Source organism: Chlamydotis macqueenii, chromosome 1 (assembly GCF_036417535.1).
Source record: "Chlamydotis macqueenii isolate bChlMac1 chromosome 1, bChlMac1.mat, whole genome shotgun sequence".
Taxonomy (NCBI): Eukaryota; Metazoa; Chordata; class Aves; order Otidiformes; family Otididae; genus Chlamydotis; species Chlamydotis macqueenii.
This window is the reverse complement of record NC_141556.1, coordinates 14,879,691-14,900,295: the sequence shown is the minus strand read 5'-3', so window position 1 is coordinate 14,900,295 and position 20,605 is coordinate 14,879,691. Positions and strand designations below refer to the sequence as shown.

General features: G+C 38.9%; 1 protein-coding gene across 6 annotated transcripts in view; it reads left to right on the top strand.

The window, feature by feature from the left end:
• The window catches only part of SRPK2 (SRSF protein kinase 2), a 151,045-nt gene that overhangs the window by 42,498 nt on the left and 87,942 nt on the right, over window positions 1-20,605 (top strand). The window contains exon 2 of one of the 6 annotated variants that reach the window (XM_086746274.1): window positions 9,188-9,251. The exons of 3 other annotated variants lie outside the window; for them this stretch is intronic. In XM_086746274.1, the coding sequence (XP_086602400.1) occupies window positions 9,214-9,251 (38 nt within the window). In that variant the 5' untranslated portion in view covers window positions 9,188-9,213. Of the gene's footprint in view, window positions 1-9,054; window positions 9,252-9,764; window positions 9,860-20,605 lie in introns of those variants that run through there. 2 more of the 6 variants (XM_086746302.1, XM_086746266.1) reach the window with 2 other exon arrangements.

Sequence of the window (20,605 nt, the reverse complement as noted above, 5' to 3'; positions counted from 1 at the left end):
GCCTATAAGAAAGATGGGGAGAGGCTGTTCAGTAGGGCCTGTTGTGATAGGACAAGGAGTAGTGGTTTTAAAATAGTGGGGGGTAGATTTAGATTGGAAATTAGGAAAAAATTTTTTACAATGCGAGTTGTAGAACACTGGAACAGGTTGCCCAGAAAGGTGGTGGAAGCCCCATCCCTGGACACGTTCAAGGCCAGGTTGGATGAGGCTTTGAGCAACCTGATCTAGTTGGGGATGTCCCTGCTCCTTGCAGGGGGTTTGGACTAGATGACCTTTGAAGGTCCCTTCCAACCCTAACCATTCTATGATTCTATGATCTTAACGAAAGTTTGACAGAGACAACTCTGTAACCTCCCTAGTGTTCCTGAAGGGTTATACTTTGGGTAAGACGATCACCATGTGGACCCACGTCCCGGTGTGGCACAACTTGCTAAAGCGGAGAGGTTTTTAGCTTGCTTTGTGCTCAGGATGACATGTACTTTTTTTGATGGAGCTTTTTCTGAGAATTGTTTGTCTTTTATCAGGCCAGGAAAGGTGAAACAAGTCCTGTCTCTTGTTCTAGAAGAACAGAGCTGAGAATGTGCTCCTTACAGCTGAGGATTCAAAGAGTATGAAAGCCTGATGATCTGCTGGACAAGAAATTTTGAAAGCTTTGCAAGAATATTTGGAAAAGCCAGTTATGTAGATACTGTTGTGATAATCACAATATAAAAACTGTGACAGAACATACTGAAAAACATGCTGTGAATATCTTGTCAAAATATCTCAATTTAAAAATATTTCTACTATAAGGATTTCTAACTAAAATTTGTAACAAAAAGTGACAACATAAAGTTTTTTAGAACAGTGAATGATAATAAAAAGTAAGGCTAAGGAGAAACTCTAACCTGGAGTTTAATGTTATAACATGTATTCAATAATTGTGACCCAGTTTAATCCTTTTGGGTAAATCGTGTAGCTTCATCTCCTAGGAGAGGCAGGAATCAGAGAGTGTGCAAGATTTTATGAGTCATTGCTTTAGACTTTAGAAGGTAACATATGCTTGACTCAATTTGGATGAGTAGAACCCTGTTTTTTCTTAAGACTGGAATTTAATCTGTCATTCTGCAACATTAGAGCAACTTTTTTTTTTCCTTGAATTTTGAAGAAAAAGCACATAATAAATGAGTGGAAAAATAATAGTATTTGAAAATTTGAATAGCACTTAAGGCATTTAGGCAAATTGCAGACCTGAAAGAAAATGCTATGGTCAAAAGAGTCCTAACACAGTAACAATTGTACCCTAGATTGTAAAAGGAATAAATTATAAATATTTCAGATTTGAAATCAGAAATTATCCGTTCTATCTGGTGAGTTAAGACAGTAAAGATACTAGAAGTGATGTAGTTTGGGGGTATGAAAAAAATTAACACTTCATTGTTATGCTGGAGGTTGAATTTCTTTCCGCTTTGGCAGAAAAGCTGAGCCTGCACACTCAGCAAACCATTTGCCTCACTTTAGGCAAAATTTGGCAAATACAGCTAATCATTTATTGTGTTTTAACTAACAGTAGTAACTTCTTAAATCACTGCCTCTAGCTACCTTGTGTGTAAGTGTTCCCATATGAGGATGTTTTTTGCCTAGTAATAGGAAGCAATTGGCAGCTGATTTTAAAGGACAGGAAGGTACATTTTAACATACTTAGTGAATATATATATTTTTTTTCCCAGAATGGATAAACGTGTAGGAATAAGCTTTCTGCAACTCTGAGAAATGTTCTCAACTCTGTCCCTGTCCCCTCCAAACAAAACCTTTCTCATGAAGGTTAAATACATATAAATAATAGTAAAGTTAATACAATATTAATAATATAAACAATATAATATAATGTTAATGCATGTAAATAATAAAGTTAAATACACCTAAATAATTAGAAAATAACAAGCGCAGTCATATTTGGGGTTAGTAATATTTCCTTTGGTGTGCTTTACTGGTGTTTAATCTGACAAGTAGTTTCGTAAAAAGAAGTTTAAATTTTGTATTTTTGTTTGTCTTTGAAGAATGACTTTTTGTACAACCACACATTTTCAAACAAACATTGGGCAGAGTTGGTTACTGGGCTGAGATGAGAGGAGGGAGGAAAAAGCAACAACTTGGTGCTGGGCACGCGTCTGGTATAGCGAATGTTGCCATACCCAGGAGAACTAACAGGATGAAGAATTCCTCTTAATGTCATCTTTGTGTTTCAGTAAGCACTCTGTTAACGAATACTACAGCCTGGCAAAAGATCAAATGCCAGATTATGTCAACAAAGCTTAGTTAAAGTTACATGGATGACTTAAAAGAAATTCAAATACGTAGTTACATTTAACTGTAATTCTGTTTCCCTGGGTTTACAAGGGGCCATTTTTAGAGTAATTGTAGCATATCATAATGCTTTTCTTCTTAAATACCTAATGCTTCTTCAAGTTTGTCTACAAGCATCCTTCAAAAATTTCCAAATATAAAGGTAAACAAGAAAGTCAAGAGTATGACTTTATTAAAAATTCTTCAGAGGTATTAAGTATGACTTAGGCTGTATAATTGTATATTTCAAAATTAAATATTTAAACAAGTAAAAGGCAAATTAATATGTGTATTTCATATGCTTTTTTTTTCGCTTTTGGAGTAACAGGAACAAACTTGACCGTATTGGTGGATGTTCTCAAGCTTCTGATTTCCACTCTGACATCTCCTGCAGTGCATGACTTCTTCCTACCATGTTTCATTCCTTCGTGTATCCCATGCTTTTTTATGTCCTCCTTATGGTGAAGATTCAGTGAAATGACATTTTAAAATTATAGTACTAGTGTTGCTGTTTTTCATGAATAAAATACCATTGTTCAGCAAGTTCTCAATAAATGATCTTCCATTTTCCTCTGTAAAAACAAGGCAATGGCTGCCATTAAAGGTATATGCTGTCTCAGATTGGCTTTGGCCTCCATTTGTGTTAATGAGAACAGTGCTAAACAGCTAGCAATGTCATCTGGATGAAAGATGTCTGTCTTTAAGAATTAGGGTAGACTTGTCTCTTGAGTACTAATAGAGAGTGGCAACCATTTTGAAGGTAGACAGGTTTTCCTCAGAATATTTTGTAAAAGTATTATTTTTCAACCTCAGCTCGGGTATGGAAAACTCAATTTGGAAGGATAACAGTGATGTTACTATGAATATGTTCTTTAAAAGTACCTGAGCAGATGATTCCGGTAGAGTTTTAAGTATATCGGAAATGTGAAAAATCAGTGTTTCTGTATCTCTGAGACTGCTTGGAGAAGATCACATGCAGCCTATAGTTTCTTAAAAAAAAAAACAAACGACTTTAATCGGATTTTTCTCTTGATTTCTAGAAATCATTTTGTGTGGCGGGGATTTACATTTCAATAAATTTAAGGTAGTATGTTTAGCTGCCAATTTGTCTCTTCCCTTGCTCCCAAAGGGGAGGGATGGGGGGAAGACTATATTAAACTGTATTAGTTAAGTTCTGCAACAGTGGTCCTCTGCCTTGGATAAACTTAATATGCATTGTCAGTAAGATATTTTAATCTTGACTGACTAACACGTGGTAGAGCACCGAGATAATCTGTTCGGAATAGACACGATTAAGTTTTTAGTGAAACAGTGGCTTCTGTCAGTTGACTTTGAAATAGTAGTGACTGATACCTACCCGTATGTAATAGGGAACAGTTTGTGCAGTGTTTTGTACCTTGTTCGCACTTTTCCATCTGTGCTTAAGCAGCAGCTAGGGTTTTTTTCTTTTATTGTGGAGAACTCTTTTTTTTTTTTTTCCTTATTGGTAGAAACAAATAAACAAAACTGCAGACTAGACCTCCTCCCCTGCTCTCTTTTCCCAGATGAGAGGGCTGGAGCTCCTCTCCTGTGAGGACAGGCTGAGAGAGTTGGGGCTGTTCAGCCTGGAGAAGAGAAGGCTCCAAGGAGACCTGATAGTGGCCTTCCAGTACCTAAAGGGGGCTTATAAGAAAGATGGTGAGAAACTCTTCAGCAGGGCCTGTTGCAATAGGCCAAGGGGTAATGGTTTTAAGCTAAGAGGGTAGATTTGGGCTAGATATGAAGAAGAAATTTTTTACAATGCGGGTGGTGAAACACTGGCACAGGTTGCCCAGAGAGGTGGTGGAAGCCCCATCCCTGGAAACATTCAAGACCAGGTTGGTCGGGGCTCTGAGCAACCTGATCTGGTTGGAGATGTCCCTGCTCCTTGCAGGGGGGTTGGACTGGATGACCTTTGAAGGTCCCTTCTAACCCAAACAATTCTATGATTCTGTGATTCTATGATATTCCTCAAAGGTTCCCAATTTCCATATCAAATTTTTTTTTCTTCTTCTTTCACGTTATTGAAATAAAGTAGCTTGTTTTCTTTGGCTTGTCTGGAGAGATTCTTCTGTTATCCTTTTTGAGGTAGTTTGTTCTAGATTCATTGTGGAAACTTCAGGTTTCTTGCTGCCTTTGGCATGATGCTCTCCTACAAATCCTCTGAGTTTAGAAACTGCTAGCATGTCTTTGTAGGGCTCTCCTCTCCATTTTTCCAACCCTCTTGTCTCCTCTCTTTTGGCAGAGCAAATGATCTCTCTCTAAAAGGAGATCTCTTCCCATTTTAATTTTATCTGATACTTTTTTCTCTGATCTAACCCACAACCTGCACCTGAACATCTCAGAGTAGTCAAACAACTGGGCTAAAAAAACCCAAACCTGTGAGCACAGATTCCTCTAAATGGTTAGTCTCTGCTTTGCTTTGTTTTAAAAAAAACAAAACAAAACTGTGATGATTATGAAGCCGTTTTGGGCAGTGCAGAGCCTTTCTGAGCTTGTTTTTTGTTTTCAATTGCAGCTTGAATAGTATGGCTTTAGAGACTTAGTGTATCTGCTTTGCTCAGGTCTTGAATTAGAGCCAATTGTCTGCCACTTGATTTGTACACAACATAAAATTACTCAAAGTGGGATGATAAAGTGCATGGAATGATTGAGGAGTTGGTGACAATGATACTGCTGCCTATACCTGAATTTATTGTTAGCTTGTAGCTTGGGAAATTTATTGTATTAGCTGCTGCTTTGGGATTTGCAGGCACTAATTTTCATTCACTTTCATCTTTTTTCAGCCAGAGTGATACGATCTATTCCTCTGGATGTGGTTCTACTTACAGTGCTATCTTTTTGCTGCCTGTGAAATTAGGACAGTCCAAAAATCTTTGGTGAGAACGTAAGTGCTTGCTTGCTAAGCAGAGGTTCACTGTACATCTGTGTGCTGATCAATACACTTACCTACTTAACTCATAAAAGTCATTAAAGGTGCTGGTGACGAATGTTGGTCCTAAGTAGCCCAGCCTTTACCTCTGTGCCACAGCACTTGAGGTCAATCAAAAGTTGAAGTGTTAGTTCTGTGTGTCAGGTCAGAGGGGCTTGAACCAAGAGGCCTTCAGGAAGAGCTGCTCTTGTTTTTCTTCGTAACAAATATTACTTTAGTTTGCATTATTCTGGGCTGCAAAGGCTGGTTGTGTCGGTGGTAGGGTAACCACCATTTGGAGGGCTTTTTTCTTTTTTTTTTTTTTTTTTATTTGGACTTGGGGTGCAATTTGTATGTTCTAATAAATTCTGTAAATGAGCCCAGATTTCTGGATATGTAATTTATAAATAATCAAAATAAACAAGTGATAACATTGCTATTTCTGCAGCCATTTTTCTCTTATGGCCTGAAAGACACTTAATGTAAAACTCATCTGTCTTATTTGGATTATGTTATTTCCATGATTAGGTTTGTATCAGGAGTGATAATGGTGGTATCAGCCTGACCTTGGGGTGCAGTATGGATCTGTAAAGGTACAGATTTGCTTTTGAAATGAACAAAATGGGTCCACTTGCAAAAATCTCAGCAGAGACAAAAGATAGGTAAATCCCAAGTAAGAAAATATTTCAAATTGACAGGACAGAACTAGAGAGGGGAAAGAAAGAAAAAACCCAAAACCTTGTGATGGAAGTTTTATCTGCTTGTGAAATGGAACACTCCATTAATGATGCTAGATTTTTTTTTTTCTCTGAAGTCTCATTTTATTTAAATTTTTCTTATTGCTATATTAAAAAAAATCTCTGTTGCCAAATGTGAAGCTAAATTACGTGCTGGAGTACCATCAGAGAGAAATGTCTTTGTTCATCTCTTAGAGCATCTAGGGACTTCAAGTTTGCAGTGAAGTAACTTGTATCTTGGATTTTATTTTTAACATCTTATAGTGTGCTGTTAGCAATAAAGTCTAAGTGTAGTAATCTCTAGGCATCCATTGAAGAGCCTATCTGGAGGCTTGCTTGTGGAAGGGATTGGTTGATCACTTTATTCCAAGCTTTGTGGATTTTGTTTTGCTATAAAATCTGTTTATAGCATCCATTTTAAATTTTAACAGGGTTAAGCATCTTCAGAAGGAGTTTTAAGAATTGTTGGATTATGAGATTGAGGAACATATTTAGTCAGTCAGTGTCAAGGATCTGTGGTAGCGGAAAAGAACTTCAGAGCTTTCTCCACAAAGTTGTCCTAACCTTTAGTCTCCTCATTCCCACAAAAATTTCTGTGGCTTTTAGTACTGACAACACAAATGTGTTATGACAGTATGTAGTGAAGCATTCTGTTCTTACTGAACCGTGTTGAGTCAGAGTATGAAGAGAAAATCCATGAGAAATTGCAGGTGTGCTGGTCCTAAAGGAAAAAAAGTACATATACTTTCTTTTAACTTGTGTAATATTCAGAGATTTGTCAAAGTAATTTTTATCTGAATTTTCCTGAAGGCAGTCTCTTTCAGAGAAATGTTTTTGCAGTGTTCCAAATACCTGGTTGAGTCCTGCAGTAGATGTTTTTGAGAGCACCATGCCACTGTTTTTGGTCTGTTTGATCTTTTGCACTGCCTTCATACAGTTTAAACATGAATTTGTTAGGAAATACTGTGTTAAGATAACCCTAATATTACAGGGTTAGCCTTCCTCCACTTGTTTAAAACAATCTTTAAAAAAAGTAACAATATAGCCAATGCATTGCATAATTTGTATGATCAACACCAATGTCAAATGTTGCACTAAAAATCTGGTTTAAAGTAACAGTGTGATTGTGTAGCTGAAAATGCAGAGGTATTAAGCCTGTTCATGAAGCCTTTATGCAGTACAGCATAGTTCTTAATGACATGACAGAATTTTTTTTTTTTACTGTAATGTGAGTGGTCTTTCAGTGATCAGGTGGATATTCAGTGTTTTCAGTTCTTGGCCACTGTTCTAAGTTCTAGTAGCCAGTCTTAATAGCCGTTTTCAAGACTGTGCTGAGTACAAAACCAGATAATTTGGTGTTTGGGGGTGCTAACTGGTGTTTTATCATAGGTTGTTGGGTTAGTTTTTAACTGAAAAAGCCCAGTACCCCAGGGAGTGTTGTTGATGCTGTCATCCCCTCTTGATAGCTGGAGAAATGAGGCACAGAAGGAAAGATGCACGTGGCCTAAACGAGAACTGCCGTGGACTTCCAGTAATAAGGTCCAAGAGACTATACCAGCAAGCTTATTCTCCAGCACCCTGCAGCTCTGGAGCTGCCCAGAATCTGGGAGGTTTCCGAGCTACCAGCTTGGACATTCCTGTGGCAGCTGAACTTCTGCTTGTGTTGGGATGTGAGTCTGGGCAGGCAGAGAAGTCTCCTTGTAGCTGCTGTGACTGGAGGAGCACTTGGGATGGGCAATGGTAAAGGAAGTTTAACATGGTCCCAGTGGAGCCAGTTGTGGACATATGGACATTTCAAAGAAATCTCTTGAAAGCTCTGAGAAGCATCTACTTTGGATGCAAGAACTGAGATTCTTTTTGGAGGCTTCTCTAGTCTGTATGTTTTGGGAAGAACGAGTGGCATACGCTTATCCCAGTGACGATCAGTACTGACTTGCAAGGCTTCAACAAGAGCATGAGGGAGGTTGGACTGGATGACCTTTAAAGGTCCCTTCCAACGCAAACCATTCTATCATTCTATGAAGCAGTAATAACAATTTTTTTTTTTAGCTTTGGAAAAAAAAAATCTAATTTAGATTCTTTCTTGTTTTCAGAAATTTCCGAGGCTTTATCTGAAATAGATGTAAAGAAAGAAAAAGAAGTCAGGTTAAAGCTCTCGTGGTGTGCAATGGTTGATCCCAAATAGCTGAGGTTCATGTTGGTTGTGAACAAGCGGACGCAGTGTTACCGTTGCACAGATCTCGCCAGCATTTCCACAGGTGGCACCATGGTCCCTGGCGAGGCGGGGATCTCAAAGTGATGCTCCCACCCGTGAAGTTGGTTTTCTTGGGTCACACACCCCTTGACTCCAGAGGTCCCGGTGGATCCGTTTTCGGGTAGTCCCATAGTTCGGGGGGGGGGGGCGGATCCTGCCCCTGGGTGGCGGAGGGTCCAGCTGTCCTTGCTGGGCTGCCCAGCCCGGCCGGTTCTGTCACGGCGGTGTCAGCCCGGGGCGGGCTGGCGGGCGCGCCGGCTCCTTCGTTACAAGCGCTAGATTGGTAATTAACGTTTATATTAAAAATGAGGGAAAACTACATACTGCTTGTCAAATTATATTTGGGGGAAATCAAGAGGCAGAGCACTGAAAAATAAAATCTGGGTATGCGTAGCGTTTTCCATGCCTGATTTCCAACCCATGCATGAAAGTAGTGATTTAATACTTCATTCTTTGTGACAAAAATGATTCAAAGAGCCATATTTTTCAGGGCTTTTGATCTGAAGGTTTCCGAGGGTGTCTAGTACGGCGTAGATAACCAACCGCGAAGACAATCCGCGCCATAAATCCCTTATTTCAGGTTTTCCCCCCTCAGAAACTCAGCTCCGCGCACCCGCTGGCAGCGGTGGCGGTGGGACTGGCCCGGTAACCGTGTCCGCTCCGGCTGAGTGGAGCCGCCCCCCCCCCCATCCTCCCCCTCCCGGCGGCGGAATGGTTGCGCCCGCCGCCGTGCCCAGTCATGTGCGGCGGCCGGGCGGGCCCGCCGCCGCCTCCCGCCTCGTCCCCTCAGAGCGCGGCTGGGCCGGCCCTCGCACAGGCAGCGCGGCTCCCGCGGCCTCCTTCCGAACAAAAGGGCTCGGGGGAATCGGATCGCTCGGTTAACACGAGTTCGGAGAGCGAGGGCGGGCGGTCTCGGTTGTGAATATTTTCTGATTTTTCCAGAAATCAAGCAGAAGATTGAGCTGCTGATGTCAGTTAACTCTGAGAAGTCGTCCTCTTCAGAAAGGTACGGCTGCATCGCTTGCATGAACCCTTCATGGTGTGGCACTGCCAGGCAGCGGCGCAGGGCTGTGGTTTTTTTTCTTTTCCGTGTCAAGTTTGCTGGTATTGTTTACGTATTGCATGCTGGTTATTGTACCGTACCAATTGAGCCTCTCTTTTTTTTGGTTAAGCTGTGTGCGTTTTTGCATTTTTTTTTATTTTTAATTTATTTTTTATTTTTTTTAAGGAAGCCTACTGGGCTGCAGCATGCAGATCATGCTACAGCAGGCTGCTGGTTCCTGTGTGCTGGTGTTGCAGACCTCGCTCCTTCTCACTGTCATGCAACAGTATCTCGATTTCCAAATCCGTTTTTAAAGACCTCGCGTTTTTGTTGTGTTGCAGGAAACCGTTCCACGGTTGCAAAGGGTTCCTTTCAGTGTAGATGCATAGGAAATATAACTTGGTGAAGCGTTTCGTGTCCTGTTATGTGGAAAGGGAGTGTCCTTTGCAAAGTAGCTGAGGAATCGCAGATCCTCCAATTAGTCACATTCTGTGAGATAGATGTGAGCCTTGTTCAAGTCTGTGCTAGGAAATGGAGCAGTCGCTGCATGCAGTAATGGTTCGTGCCTGCAGGTAAGGACAAAATGACTCAGAAGTGTTTTTAAAGCAATTATTTTATCTGTCAATCAGATTATTACAATTTCAAGTAGCTGTTTAGTTTTAAAGGAATATTTCGAGGTACAAAATGCACATTAAATTTTCTGACGTGAGATAACTCCTGGTGATTATTTCGTTGATTTCAAATGATCCAGCCACGCTCACTTCTGTTTTACTTGCGACTGAATTTTAAGATAAATTTTTATTTTCAAAATTACCAAAATCCAGAGCAATGGAATATCTTTGGTTTTTTTTTTCAAATTATTTACAGTAATCATTTTGGCTGTATGCAAAAGACCATCTAAATATTCTATTTTGCCACTTAATATTGGATGTTAGCAAAAAAATAATAATTTTAAGCACTCAAACTGTATGTTTAGCTGAAATTATTATCTAAAGTACATTTCATTGAATGGCTCAGCATAGAAAGACAGTAATGCACTGAAAGCTATCTTAAGGAAACAGGCTAGAAGACATCTTTCAAAATGAATGAGTGCTGTGTGGCATGCATGATTTTAAAAAACAAAGTAAGCAGTTTAATTTGATTTATATTTGTGTAAGATACATAGAAGCAACTGCATTGCCTTTCATCAGCTGTAGTATAACAAAATATCAGCAATGAGAGATACATAAAATGGTGGGGGGGAATAGGTTGTTAAGTCACCTTTCCAAAATGGAGAAATATAAGAAGATCTTTGAGAGATATTTTATTTATTTATTCAAAATTAAGAATCTTGAAAGAAAATGTTAATGCTTATTTGTCTACCTCTATCCCACCCTGATACCTAAATTTTTTAAATACAAGACTGATAAAATGGTGGTGAGAACAGAGGGGATGATGGAGTGAAAACAGTAAAGGAAACAGGTGTTAACTTGTTTTTGGAAAGGCTTTTGTTGGCATTACTGTGGGGGGAATTCATTTTATAATACAGATATTTATTTTATCAGTACTAGTTTTATGCAGTACCCTAAAACTGATCAGTCTAGTTTTGAGCAAAACATGTTCATAGTTGAACTAATGGTAGTCCTAGATGAATATGTCCTTGTAAAGGATTATAATCCATAATTAGGAAAGGATGCATTTGTCTGAGATCCATTTAAATGTTATCCATTAAAAAGTAAGATTTTATAAGACCATGATGCGTATCTTTATCCTGCGATAAAGATTAAAATGTGAATGTTGTAAATGCACATAGATTTCTTTTGAGGATTTGAATATGTGGTACTGTTCACTTGGAGATTGATTTGACACATCAGCTGTGCAATTTATGTGGTCAGTTATAAATGAAAAAACTTTATATTATCTGAGATTTTTTTTTTTAAAAAACCACATTCTTTCCACCTATCTAAAAATAGACTGATTTTTTTTTTTGCAAGCTGTTATGAAACAGTGCTGTCTGTCCTATTAGCTGCCAGTTCTTTTCAAGGCCCTTTCAAAATTACTGTCTAAGATGTTTTTTAAGAAAAAAAAAAAGTAGTATTGAGTGTCTGAACTGCAAAACTGTCCACAATCTGCTCTATAGCAAAATTGCAGTGTGTGTTCATACCATACAGAAATGAAAATATGCACGGTTGTGACAAACACAGAAAGGGAATTCATACTTGCATATTTTTTTTGTTATCAATTTTTTACCTTTCCTCCTAGTGGTTGGATTTTTTTGAGAATCTTGAGTTCTCCAGGTGAAAATGCTGGGTGGAAGATTCGAAAGAGCCCATGGCTTTTTTCTTGTTTTCCACACAAGCAGAGGCTGCTAGACTGTGCTTGGATAGCAGGAGGGGAGGGGAGCGGAGAGGAGCTGCTCTGTGCATGTACAGAAACTGATGAAATTAGAATAGAGAAGGAATGAGAGAGAAGGCCATCACTTGCCTGTTTCTTTGGTTGATCTTTGTTTTTACAAGAGAGTTCAGTGTTTAGCGTAGGTTTTCCTGCTCGCTTGGCAAGTTCAACATGTTATCCTATCCTGGAGGAAAAAATGATGGCAAGGAAGCTGGAATATGATGGATGGTTTGGCTGTTGTGGAAGCTCAACGTGTTAGAAATCCTGTAGCATTTTCTGAGGATAGCTGTTTGTTATGTTTTTAAGAGGCTTTTAGGAGACCTTAGCAAGAAAGTGACGTGAACGCTTTTGTTGAGCATCCTCTGAGATGTTAAAGACATCATCACAGCCTTGAAAAGTAGATTAATACAGAGCTGAGACATTTCTCGTAGTGAGATTCATCCTTCCTTTCCCCTCACCTACCCCCTAGAAAAGCTGTAACTGCAGCTGAGGGATGAGATAATTGTGTTTTGATGTGTTACGGGATATTTCGTTAAACAGATACAATCGGACAGCATCTGTAAGTCCTAGATTTATAAGTGGTTAAGGCTGCCCATGTAAGTGTTAGCAGCCTGTGACAAAGTCCTCGTTCCTAGTTGATAAGGTAACCTGGGTAACTATGGATGCGCGTGTGCACATGGACGGTTACGGTGGATCAGGTAACCTGCTGAAACTTGTTACGCTGAATTGATTTGTTTGGATGTCTGAGCTTTAAGTATACCGTGGAAATGTTTTCCTCTGGCATGCTTACAGTGACACACACCTGGTTTCTTTAGCTCATAAGTAGTAGTTTAACTACCATGTACCCCCATGTTCTTCCTGTTTCACTGGATGCTGCCTGAGGTTTTTGTCCAGGCCTTGCAAATGTCATTAGAAAGCAAGTAGCAGCAGCCAGACGGAGGAGGATGGTCCTTCAAGGACCCTCCAAGAAAGCAAAAATATTTTCATTTCTGTTGTATGAGTTACTCTTCTCCTGTGAAGTACAGTCAATCCTTTGAGCTGTACAGATTTTCTTTTTTTTTTGCCTTTTTAAGGGCTTTGTGGGATTCTTTGCAAATTTCTGTTTCGTTTTGAGAAAAGTCAGTTCTTCCACCTGGATCACTTTCTATTCTTTAGACTGCAAACCTAATGTATATATAGTATTTTTCATACTTAGGACAAAGAACTCTGTATTTTTTTTTTTTTTTTTTTAGCTCTGATTTTGGATTCTTAAATTTATGTCATCATAGCAATGCATTTTGACCACAGGGTATTTACTCGTAAAGGTTATTAGCAAGGCTGATAAATCTGAAGTATTTGACCTGCTCTTTTCCCGTCTCTCTGGAATGGCTGCGTATGCATATTTCCTTAAAATAAATTTCTGCTTCGGTGGTTTTTTTTTTTAAAAAAAACCAACTCATAAGCAGCTACTCATAAGCAGTCTTAAAATAGATAACTGATGTGTGTATAATTCAATTTTCATTATTTTGAAGGGTTTTATAAATAACAGAAAGGGAAGGTAGTTTCAAATGACAGTAGGGCAGCAAACTTGGTGTTTTTCAACGTGTAGAAGTATTTGGGGTGGGGTGGTGCAGGCAAAGTTTAAGGACAACTGTTTTGTGTTGGTTTTGGTTTGTGGGTTGTTTTTTGCGTTTTTTTTTTTTTCTCCTCCTTTGGCTGCATATACCCCTCTCTCTTTGTAATTTATCTTTGCAGTGTGAATTAATGTATTTCTCAGTGCTTTTATGTGGTTTCTTCATCAGGTCATCCCAAGAATGCAGTCAGGGATAAAGTAAAAGAGGACAAAATCTAAAATGAGGAGGAAGTAAAGAGATGGAGACTGAATACAGTCTGCTTCATTTTCTAAGAAGAGATCTACTGTTAGTTAATACAAGAGGTTTTGTCAAACAGGTTATGATGCTGAAGGATTCCTGCAAGTTTAGGAACATGTGGGATTTTTTTTTTTCCTGTTCTTTTTTGTGTGTGTCTGATTTCCTTTTTTTTAATTGAATTTAATTGTGGATGTACTACTTCTGCAGAAGTGTCACTTGTAATGAAGTATGGGGTTAAAATACATGTTTAAAAGCAGAAGAACCATCACCTCATAGCATTCAGTATCAGCTGATATTGCTATGGGTCAGATAAATGTTTTGGAGTAATTACTAGATGATACTAAGATAATTTTATTGCTATTTATGTAACATTGAAACAAAAAAATAACTACCAGAGTAATGCAACTATTTCATCAGTTCCACTAACTTTTAAACACATTTTTAAAATACCATCTTTCCTTTAGCTATCTTCTGTCTCTATTTTTTTTTTTTTAAGTGTGAAAGAAATGCTGCCTAACTTCCATTTCAGAGCAGTTCAAATTAATTTTTATTTAGTCATACAACTTTAATTTTTTGGTTTTGTTTAAAATAATATAACAATGAACAGCGTGTATTCCTCCCCCCTATTTTTTAATTTTTTTTTTTTTTCAAAATTGCAAGCTAGTACTGCTATTTGTTTTATTTTATCTCAGAAGTAGGGAGGAAGTCATTCTATCTTTAATGTGGGCCCTAAGCTATTTGTCCAGGGAGTCACTTAATTCCACCACTGTGCTCTGTTTGGTGACAGTGTGCCTGTATAGCTGTCTTAGACTAAATATTTAATTTTAGATTACTAGAATTGGACAAAAACTAATCCTATATTTTGTGTATTTTTCATATTAAAGGTTTCAGAGGCTTTTAAGTGAAGTATGAAAGGGATATAGAGACAAGGAATGCTGCAACTAGCTGTTGTGCTTGTGTAGGAAAAAAATGGAAATAGCACATGTAGAGGCAGCCACTTGTGGAGTGGCTTTTTCACTTGAGGGGATATTTTTAGGGGTCACTGCACTTTTTTTTTTTTTTTTTTTTTTTTTTTTAATTTTAGAGCTGATAGTGCCTATATCAGTTCATCACTAGGCTTTGAAGTTTTAGAGTTTGAAGAGTATTTTATTCTTCAGTGATATCCTTTGTTTATTTCTGTGTCTGTCTGGAATTTCTACTCTATGTAAGAAAATAATGTACTTTGATATTTAATCACAAGTGAAATATATCATTAGTATCCATACTATTCAGATGATCTTCTGTGCACTACTTGATATTTTTGTTTTACTTTTCTTTCTTTTTTTTTTTTTTTTTAATCTTTAGGAGTTTTTAATCATACAGGTATTTGTGAGATATTTATTACAGGGAGATTTCTAATATACCTTCTGGAAACACGAATCTCGTGTTTTGGCACTTACTGTTGGAACTAGAACGAGAGAACTTTGGGAGAGATTGAAGATGCTGGGGGAGGGTTGTATGAGATTTTCTGGTATGAGAACTGTTTACCGGAAACTAATTCAAGCAATCTAGTGATGATTTGAACACAGTTAGTTAATGGCTAAAAAAACATGTCTGTAAAAAAAATGGGAAACTATGATTTGAACGATATACTTTCTCTTTCTGAGGTAAACATTTGTATTCCAATTCCACTTCAGAGTAAAAGGTCAGTGAAAAAGTAAGGGATCATTTTAAGCAAAGCTTTTCGTGTTACTAATTCAGTCTGTTTCCTGACTTGAAACTTTTTGCTTAATCACCGTCTTAATCCTGACTTCACTAAAATGTCCACTCCAGGCCCCTAGACAGATGGTAAGAGAATGTTACGTGATAGATTGCGTAAAACAATGTGTACCTATGCCAGATGACTGCATTTCTGTTGTGGCTTCGCTGTGTTACAGGATAAATTCATTTGTGGTTTTCTGCATCTTCACATTATACACTTAGAAATGAATAATAAAATATTTAAATATTAATATAATTCAGTAAATTTACTGTGATGTGATACATATATTTTAATTGATCCACTATTGATATAGTTAGCAAGAGATGCCTAGCAACAGGTTGAGGAAATGTCTGCCAATTTAAGCATTCCATTTTGCTGCGTATTTTCTGTATTACAAGCGCATTACCAGGAATATCCCAGCTTGTGAGTTGGGTGTGGGATCAATATCCAGTTCACAGCATATCTATCAGTCTTTCCGTTTGATTGAAAAATACCTTTTCTGTCCAAAGGATGTTGTGACCAGAAGGTCTTTTCCTAGTTCTGTCTAAGGAGTTTTACACTCTTTTTACTCTCTTTTTTTTTTTCTGTTTTCCCCTTCTTAAATACGTTATCACAGAGGCGTTATCACGGGACATTCTGCTACCAATTGGCTCAGCCTTGGCCAGGAGCGGGTCCGCCCTAGGCCCGGCCGAGTCCACTGAACAAAGGGGAGCGACTTCTAGCAGTTTCCTACAGAAGCTACCACCTTAGGCCCCCCCTCACTCACAAAACCACGACACTGAGCCAGTGTCTGCCCCATGTGGTTCTGTGCGTTCTTCAAGACTCACCCTTAGGCTTGGGTAAATCCTCTGACAAAATCCAGACAGTCACTGTTACCTTAAAAACAATTATGAAACTCATCTCATCTAGGATACCTAACAAACTCATGCTGCTGATTGTGATGAACAGTGCTGAATTGTGTTTCCCTTTCTTTTGCTTCACTTTTTTCCTCTATTTTTATTCTTTAAAGCTCCAGTTACGAAACAAACATGCAGCTCCAAGCTCTGCCTTTATATGTGCTATGAAGGAAGGAGTGCCAGTTAGTTCTTTTACCAAGTTTGTCTACACAGTTTTTCTCATCTGATTATAGCTTTAGGTCAGTCAGATCTAGTGCTTCTATTCCATGATTGGACAATGTTTGAGAACAGAACCACATCCCAAGTAGAAGTTCTGTTTGAGTGAAATTTTGGCTGTTCTGTTTAATAGTGTGTTCAGAAGACACTTTGAATATCCTCTCTGTAGTGATAAGTGTGTCCTAATTCTGACTTTATCTTGTTGTCTTCTAAAACCAATTACTGTAAATTAATGATACCTTCACTTACTAAAAGATCGTGCTTTCTTCTGTTGAAAGCTTGTGAAACATCTGTATGTTAATGTTGTGCTGGTTAGTCCTGAAGACTTTTTTTCCAAAACTTAAAGCAGTGTAGATCTATGGAAGGGAGGAGAAATTCTTAAAGCTAATTCTTATTGGCAAAATGTCATTGGAGTACCATGAAACATTCTAAGAATTAAGTGCTTTGTTTTCATGAAGCAACTTCCTATGCTCCAGATGTACTAGGATGTTCACAGTCTTCCTAAGAAGGCAAGGAGTTGTCCTCACTTCTGTTGCTCGGTACTACTGAGCATGGGGATAGAGTACTGTATATACTTTGGGGGCAAAGAAGGCCATGTTAGTGCAGAAAGTCTTTTTAAGCTACGTGTGTGTTCTGTGTTGTTAAAGCTTGAATATTATAGTACTTCTGGCAGAAACAGGGAGAATTGTTTTTGTCATTACTATTACTGCAAAGAGATGGTATTACTTTCTTTTGTAACTACTGTATCAGAATATACAGCAGTGGTGGTTTTTTTTTTTTGTTTTTTTTTTTTTTTTGTCGAGACGGAAAAGGGATCTGAAATTCCTGCGGGTTTCAGTGAACAGCTGTTTTGTTATTCTGTATCCAGCATCAGGACCTGCAGATTCTCCTTGTCTGTTGTCTTCAGCTGCTACGGCCACTGTCCGCAGAAGCATTCGGTTCCTGCCATGCCCACATACCAAACAGACGTATCAACCTTTGCTTATTCCATGCCATGCACTAGAATGGAAGATATTTGGAATTAGCTCTGTTCTTTATGAGTCCTTCTATAAAAGGATTACTTTACCCATAGGAGACCACGTGTGGTAGTTTCCTCAGAGTGGTGCTTTGTCATCCCCGGTATGACAGCATAAAGCCTTTCTGACAGCTCCTGTTGCGTATGTGACAAGAATCAGGAATTTCCACTGCTGCTTGGTGTCTTAGCTGCGAGAGGTGTCTACTTCCAAGAAGACTAATAGGGCTTTGGACCAAGACTTCCCTAAGTTATATGAAAAAGATGATCAACCACAGTGTTTCTGAAGTACATTTTTATCAATTAAAATGTTTCATTCTCATATAGTATAAATAAAGAGTACAAACAGTCTCACTTGGCTCCTTCCCAGGTACTGAATGTTTCAGAGTATTACTCTAGAGAGCCAAAAAAAAAAAAAAAATACAGCCTTCCTCAGAATGCTTCTGTTTCATGACAGAAGTGAAAGAATGCAGAAGTTACAAAGGAATTATTGATGATCAAGGAAAAATACTCTTCATCTTTCTCACAAGTACTCTTGATATCAGTGGGTGGATTAATGGGATGATGAATTAGTACAGACCCTGTTCCTTGGGCACCCTGGCTATAGTATGCTGTCAAAGAATGCATGATTTTTTGTGTAGGCCGATAGTATTTAAAGGTGCTGTTGTTCTTTGTGGAAATAAGTTTACAAGTTTCTCCAAGGCAAACTTATTAAATATATTTCTGTAATTTAATTTACATCTACTTCATTTCATCTGTGTGTTTGCTTTATTTGTGTTACCCTTCTGTTATAATGGTGTACTATTGAGTCCTGACTTGAAAAGAAAGCACATAGGAAAGATCTAGTCAAGATTCCTTTCAAATGTGTTTAGAGCATAGGAATTTCAAGGGCTATTAAAAGCATCAGAGGACATCCAGTTGAAGTAGGATGATGCCTGAGAATGCTAATATGTTTTTTTACTATCATTTAAATACTCAGTTGTTTACAGAATGCCTTAGCAAAACTGGATGGAGTGTGCTCCAGTAGATCCCAGGACAGCCTAAGCAGGTATAGACTACCCTGAACTCGAATCTAAGGCACATTTATGCACTTCACCTTCAGAGTGTTACTGATAGCTTTGCTAAGAAGCTTGCTAAAGGTGTGTCCTTTTAGCCGTGACAGTTGTTAGAGGCAGCCAAACGAGGAGGGCTTTGGGTCCCAGGGGCATGCCTCCTATCCCAGCTAAATAGATAAGCGCAAGACTGCTGGAGTTGTGTGTCCCCAGGGCCAGCCAGTAATGAGACTGAGCACTTATTCCCAGAAGGTGTGCGTGCATGCACACACGCTCACATACAGAAAATGCATGCGCAGCTGGCCACACAGATCAACGGAGACTCAGACCAGTGCTTTTCCTGGCACCCACATAAACATACACAGAGTGCTCAAGCAAGAACTGCACGGACAGCTCAGTCCTGTTCCTCCCTTCAAGCTCCTCAGGATGGAGGTCCAATAGTGGAATTTTCCCAGAAACTCGCACACATGCTATGTGGGTCCTCCTAGTAACTGGTTTTAAATGGTCTGTGTAGTTGCTGAAGCCTTGACCCATTGGTGTCTCCCAGGCATTGGCACCTAGACCCGTGAGCTCTGAGGTTTGTGTTTTCACTCCAGTTGCTGGTACTTACACCTCTTATCTACTTGTTGGCCAGTTTGTCTTCAAGTTTGCTTGAGTTCACACACACATGCTCAGAATAGAAAGTGCATTCGCAAAGAAGACAGAAGTAGGGCTTAATGACATTACAGGACAGACTGTTGTGATGAAGGGCAGGGCTCAGTTGGATGAGTGCGCTGACCAGCCACCCGTTTGCACTGGACCTGCCCCGTTTAACCTTTTTCCCTGCTGTTTTCCCATACTTGTTTCTCCCTTATCCACCTTTGTCCCTGTCTTTTTCTGCCTGTAGTACCTTCCCCTAAACATTTCATAGTGTCTTGTATATTCTCACCATCCCATGGCAAGTTGTATCCAGTGCCAAAATGTTCTTACTCCCTGCATCCCGTAAGTTCTGTACTGCTTAGGGCAATAACCTTTTGTTTTCAATGTGTTTCTGGGGAAAGAGTTTCCTCCTTGGCTAGGCTTGGTGGGTTTCACACTGGAGGAATATGGTCTAATTGATGATCTTGGGGGTAGCAGATTCAGGTGCTCCATTTTCACTGATTAGGTTGTTACGGTTTCTCTACCTATTGTTTTTCTGCTGATCCTTGCTGGATCTGTTTCTATGATGATTAGCCTTTAATCAGATGACCTAACACTGGTCTCCCAGGGGCCTAGTAGCACCTGTTAAAACTGGATCTAGGTCTGTTTGGATATTTTGCCATCTGATATGGGCATTCAAAAGACTGAGATCAGCTGAGGATACAAAATGCACAATTCCTTTGCTGCTACTACTACTCAATCTCATGAAAATGAAGTATTGCAGAGTTTTGTCTACTACTTAACTCCTGTTCAGTTTACAGACTTATGTTTCTGGAAAGGAAAAGTGAGGTATCTTACAGTGTGTTAAATATGTACTTTATGCTTCGAACTTAAACTTTCTGGAGATGTTAGACTCAAACATCTAATGAAGGCAAAGCTCAGCAATGACCACAAGCAATTAGTGCTACTCAGTCTGCTGAACTTGTCCTCTGTGCTTGTTGCAAGACCTATTCAAGGTAAGATAGCACAGGGACACATAATAATAATAATAATTATAATAATGGGTTTTGGAGCTTAAACCAGCTCATACTAGACATCCTGCCTCCATGCGTTCTGGTCCAGAAAAGAGCTGTCTGATAATAGCAATCAAAAAGTATTCCTTGGGCTAGTTTAAAAAAGGCAAAAAGCAATCATATATCCTTGTTTAGAAGGGGAGTAATGTCTCCAAGGTGGACAGGAAGGCCAGTCGTTAATTTGACCTGCAAACTTCAAGGGATTGCTCAATTCCTTTGCAAGGTAGCTGAGCAGGCGAAAAACACAGACCCATAATGTGTATTAGCCAATATTTGACTATCTGACATCTGTATTCAGAAAACCTGGCATGTATTATTTCTAGTATAAGAGCCCAAGAGCTAGCTGGTACTTGAGACTTTGCCAAGTTGCTTCTCTCAGGAAGAGAAATAGATTGTGATTTGAGGATTGTGAGGTTTTTTTTTGGTGTGTGTGTGTGTGTATGTGCAGTCCTGTTTGTTTACAAAGCATGTAAACAGAGCTCTGTTT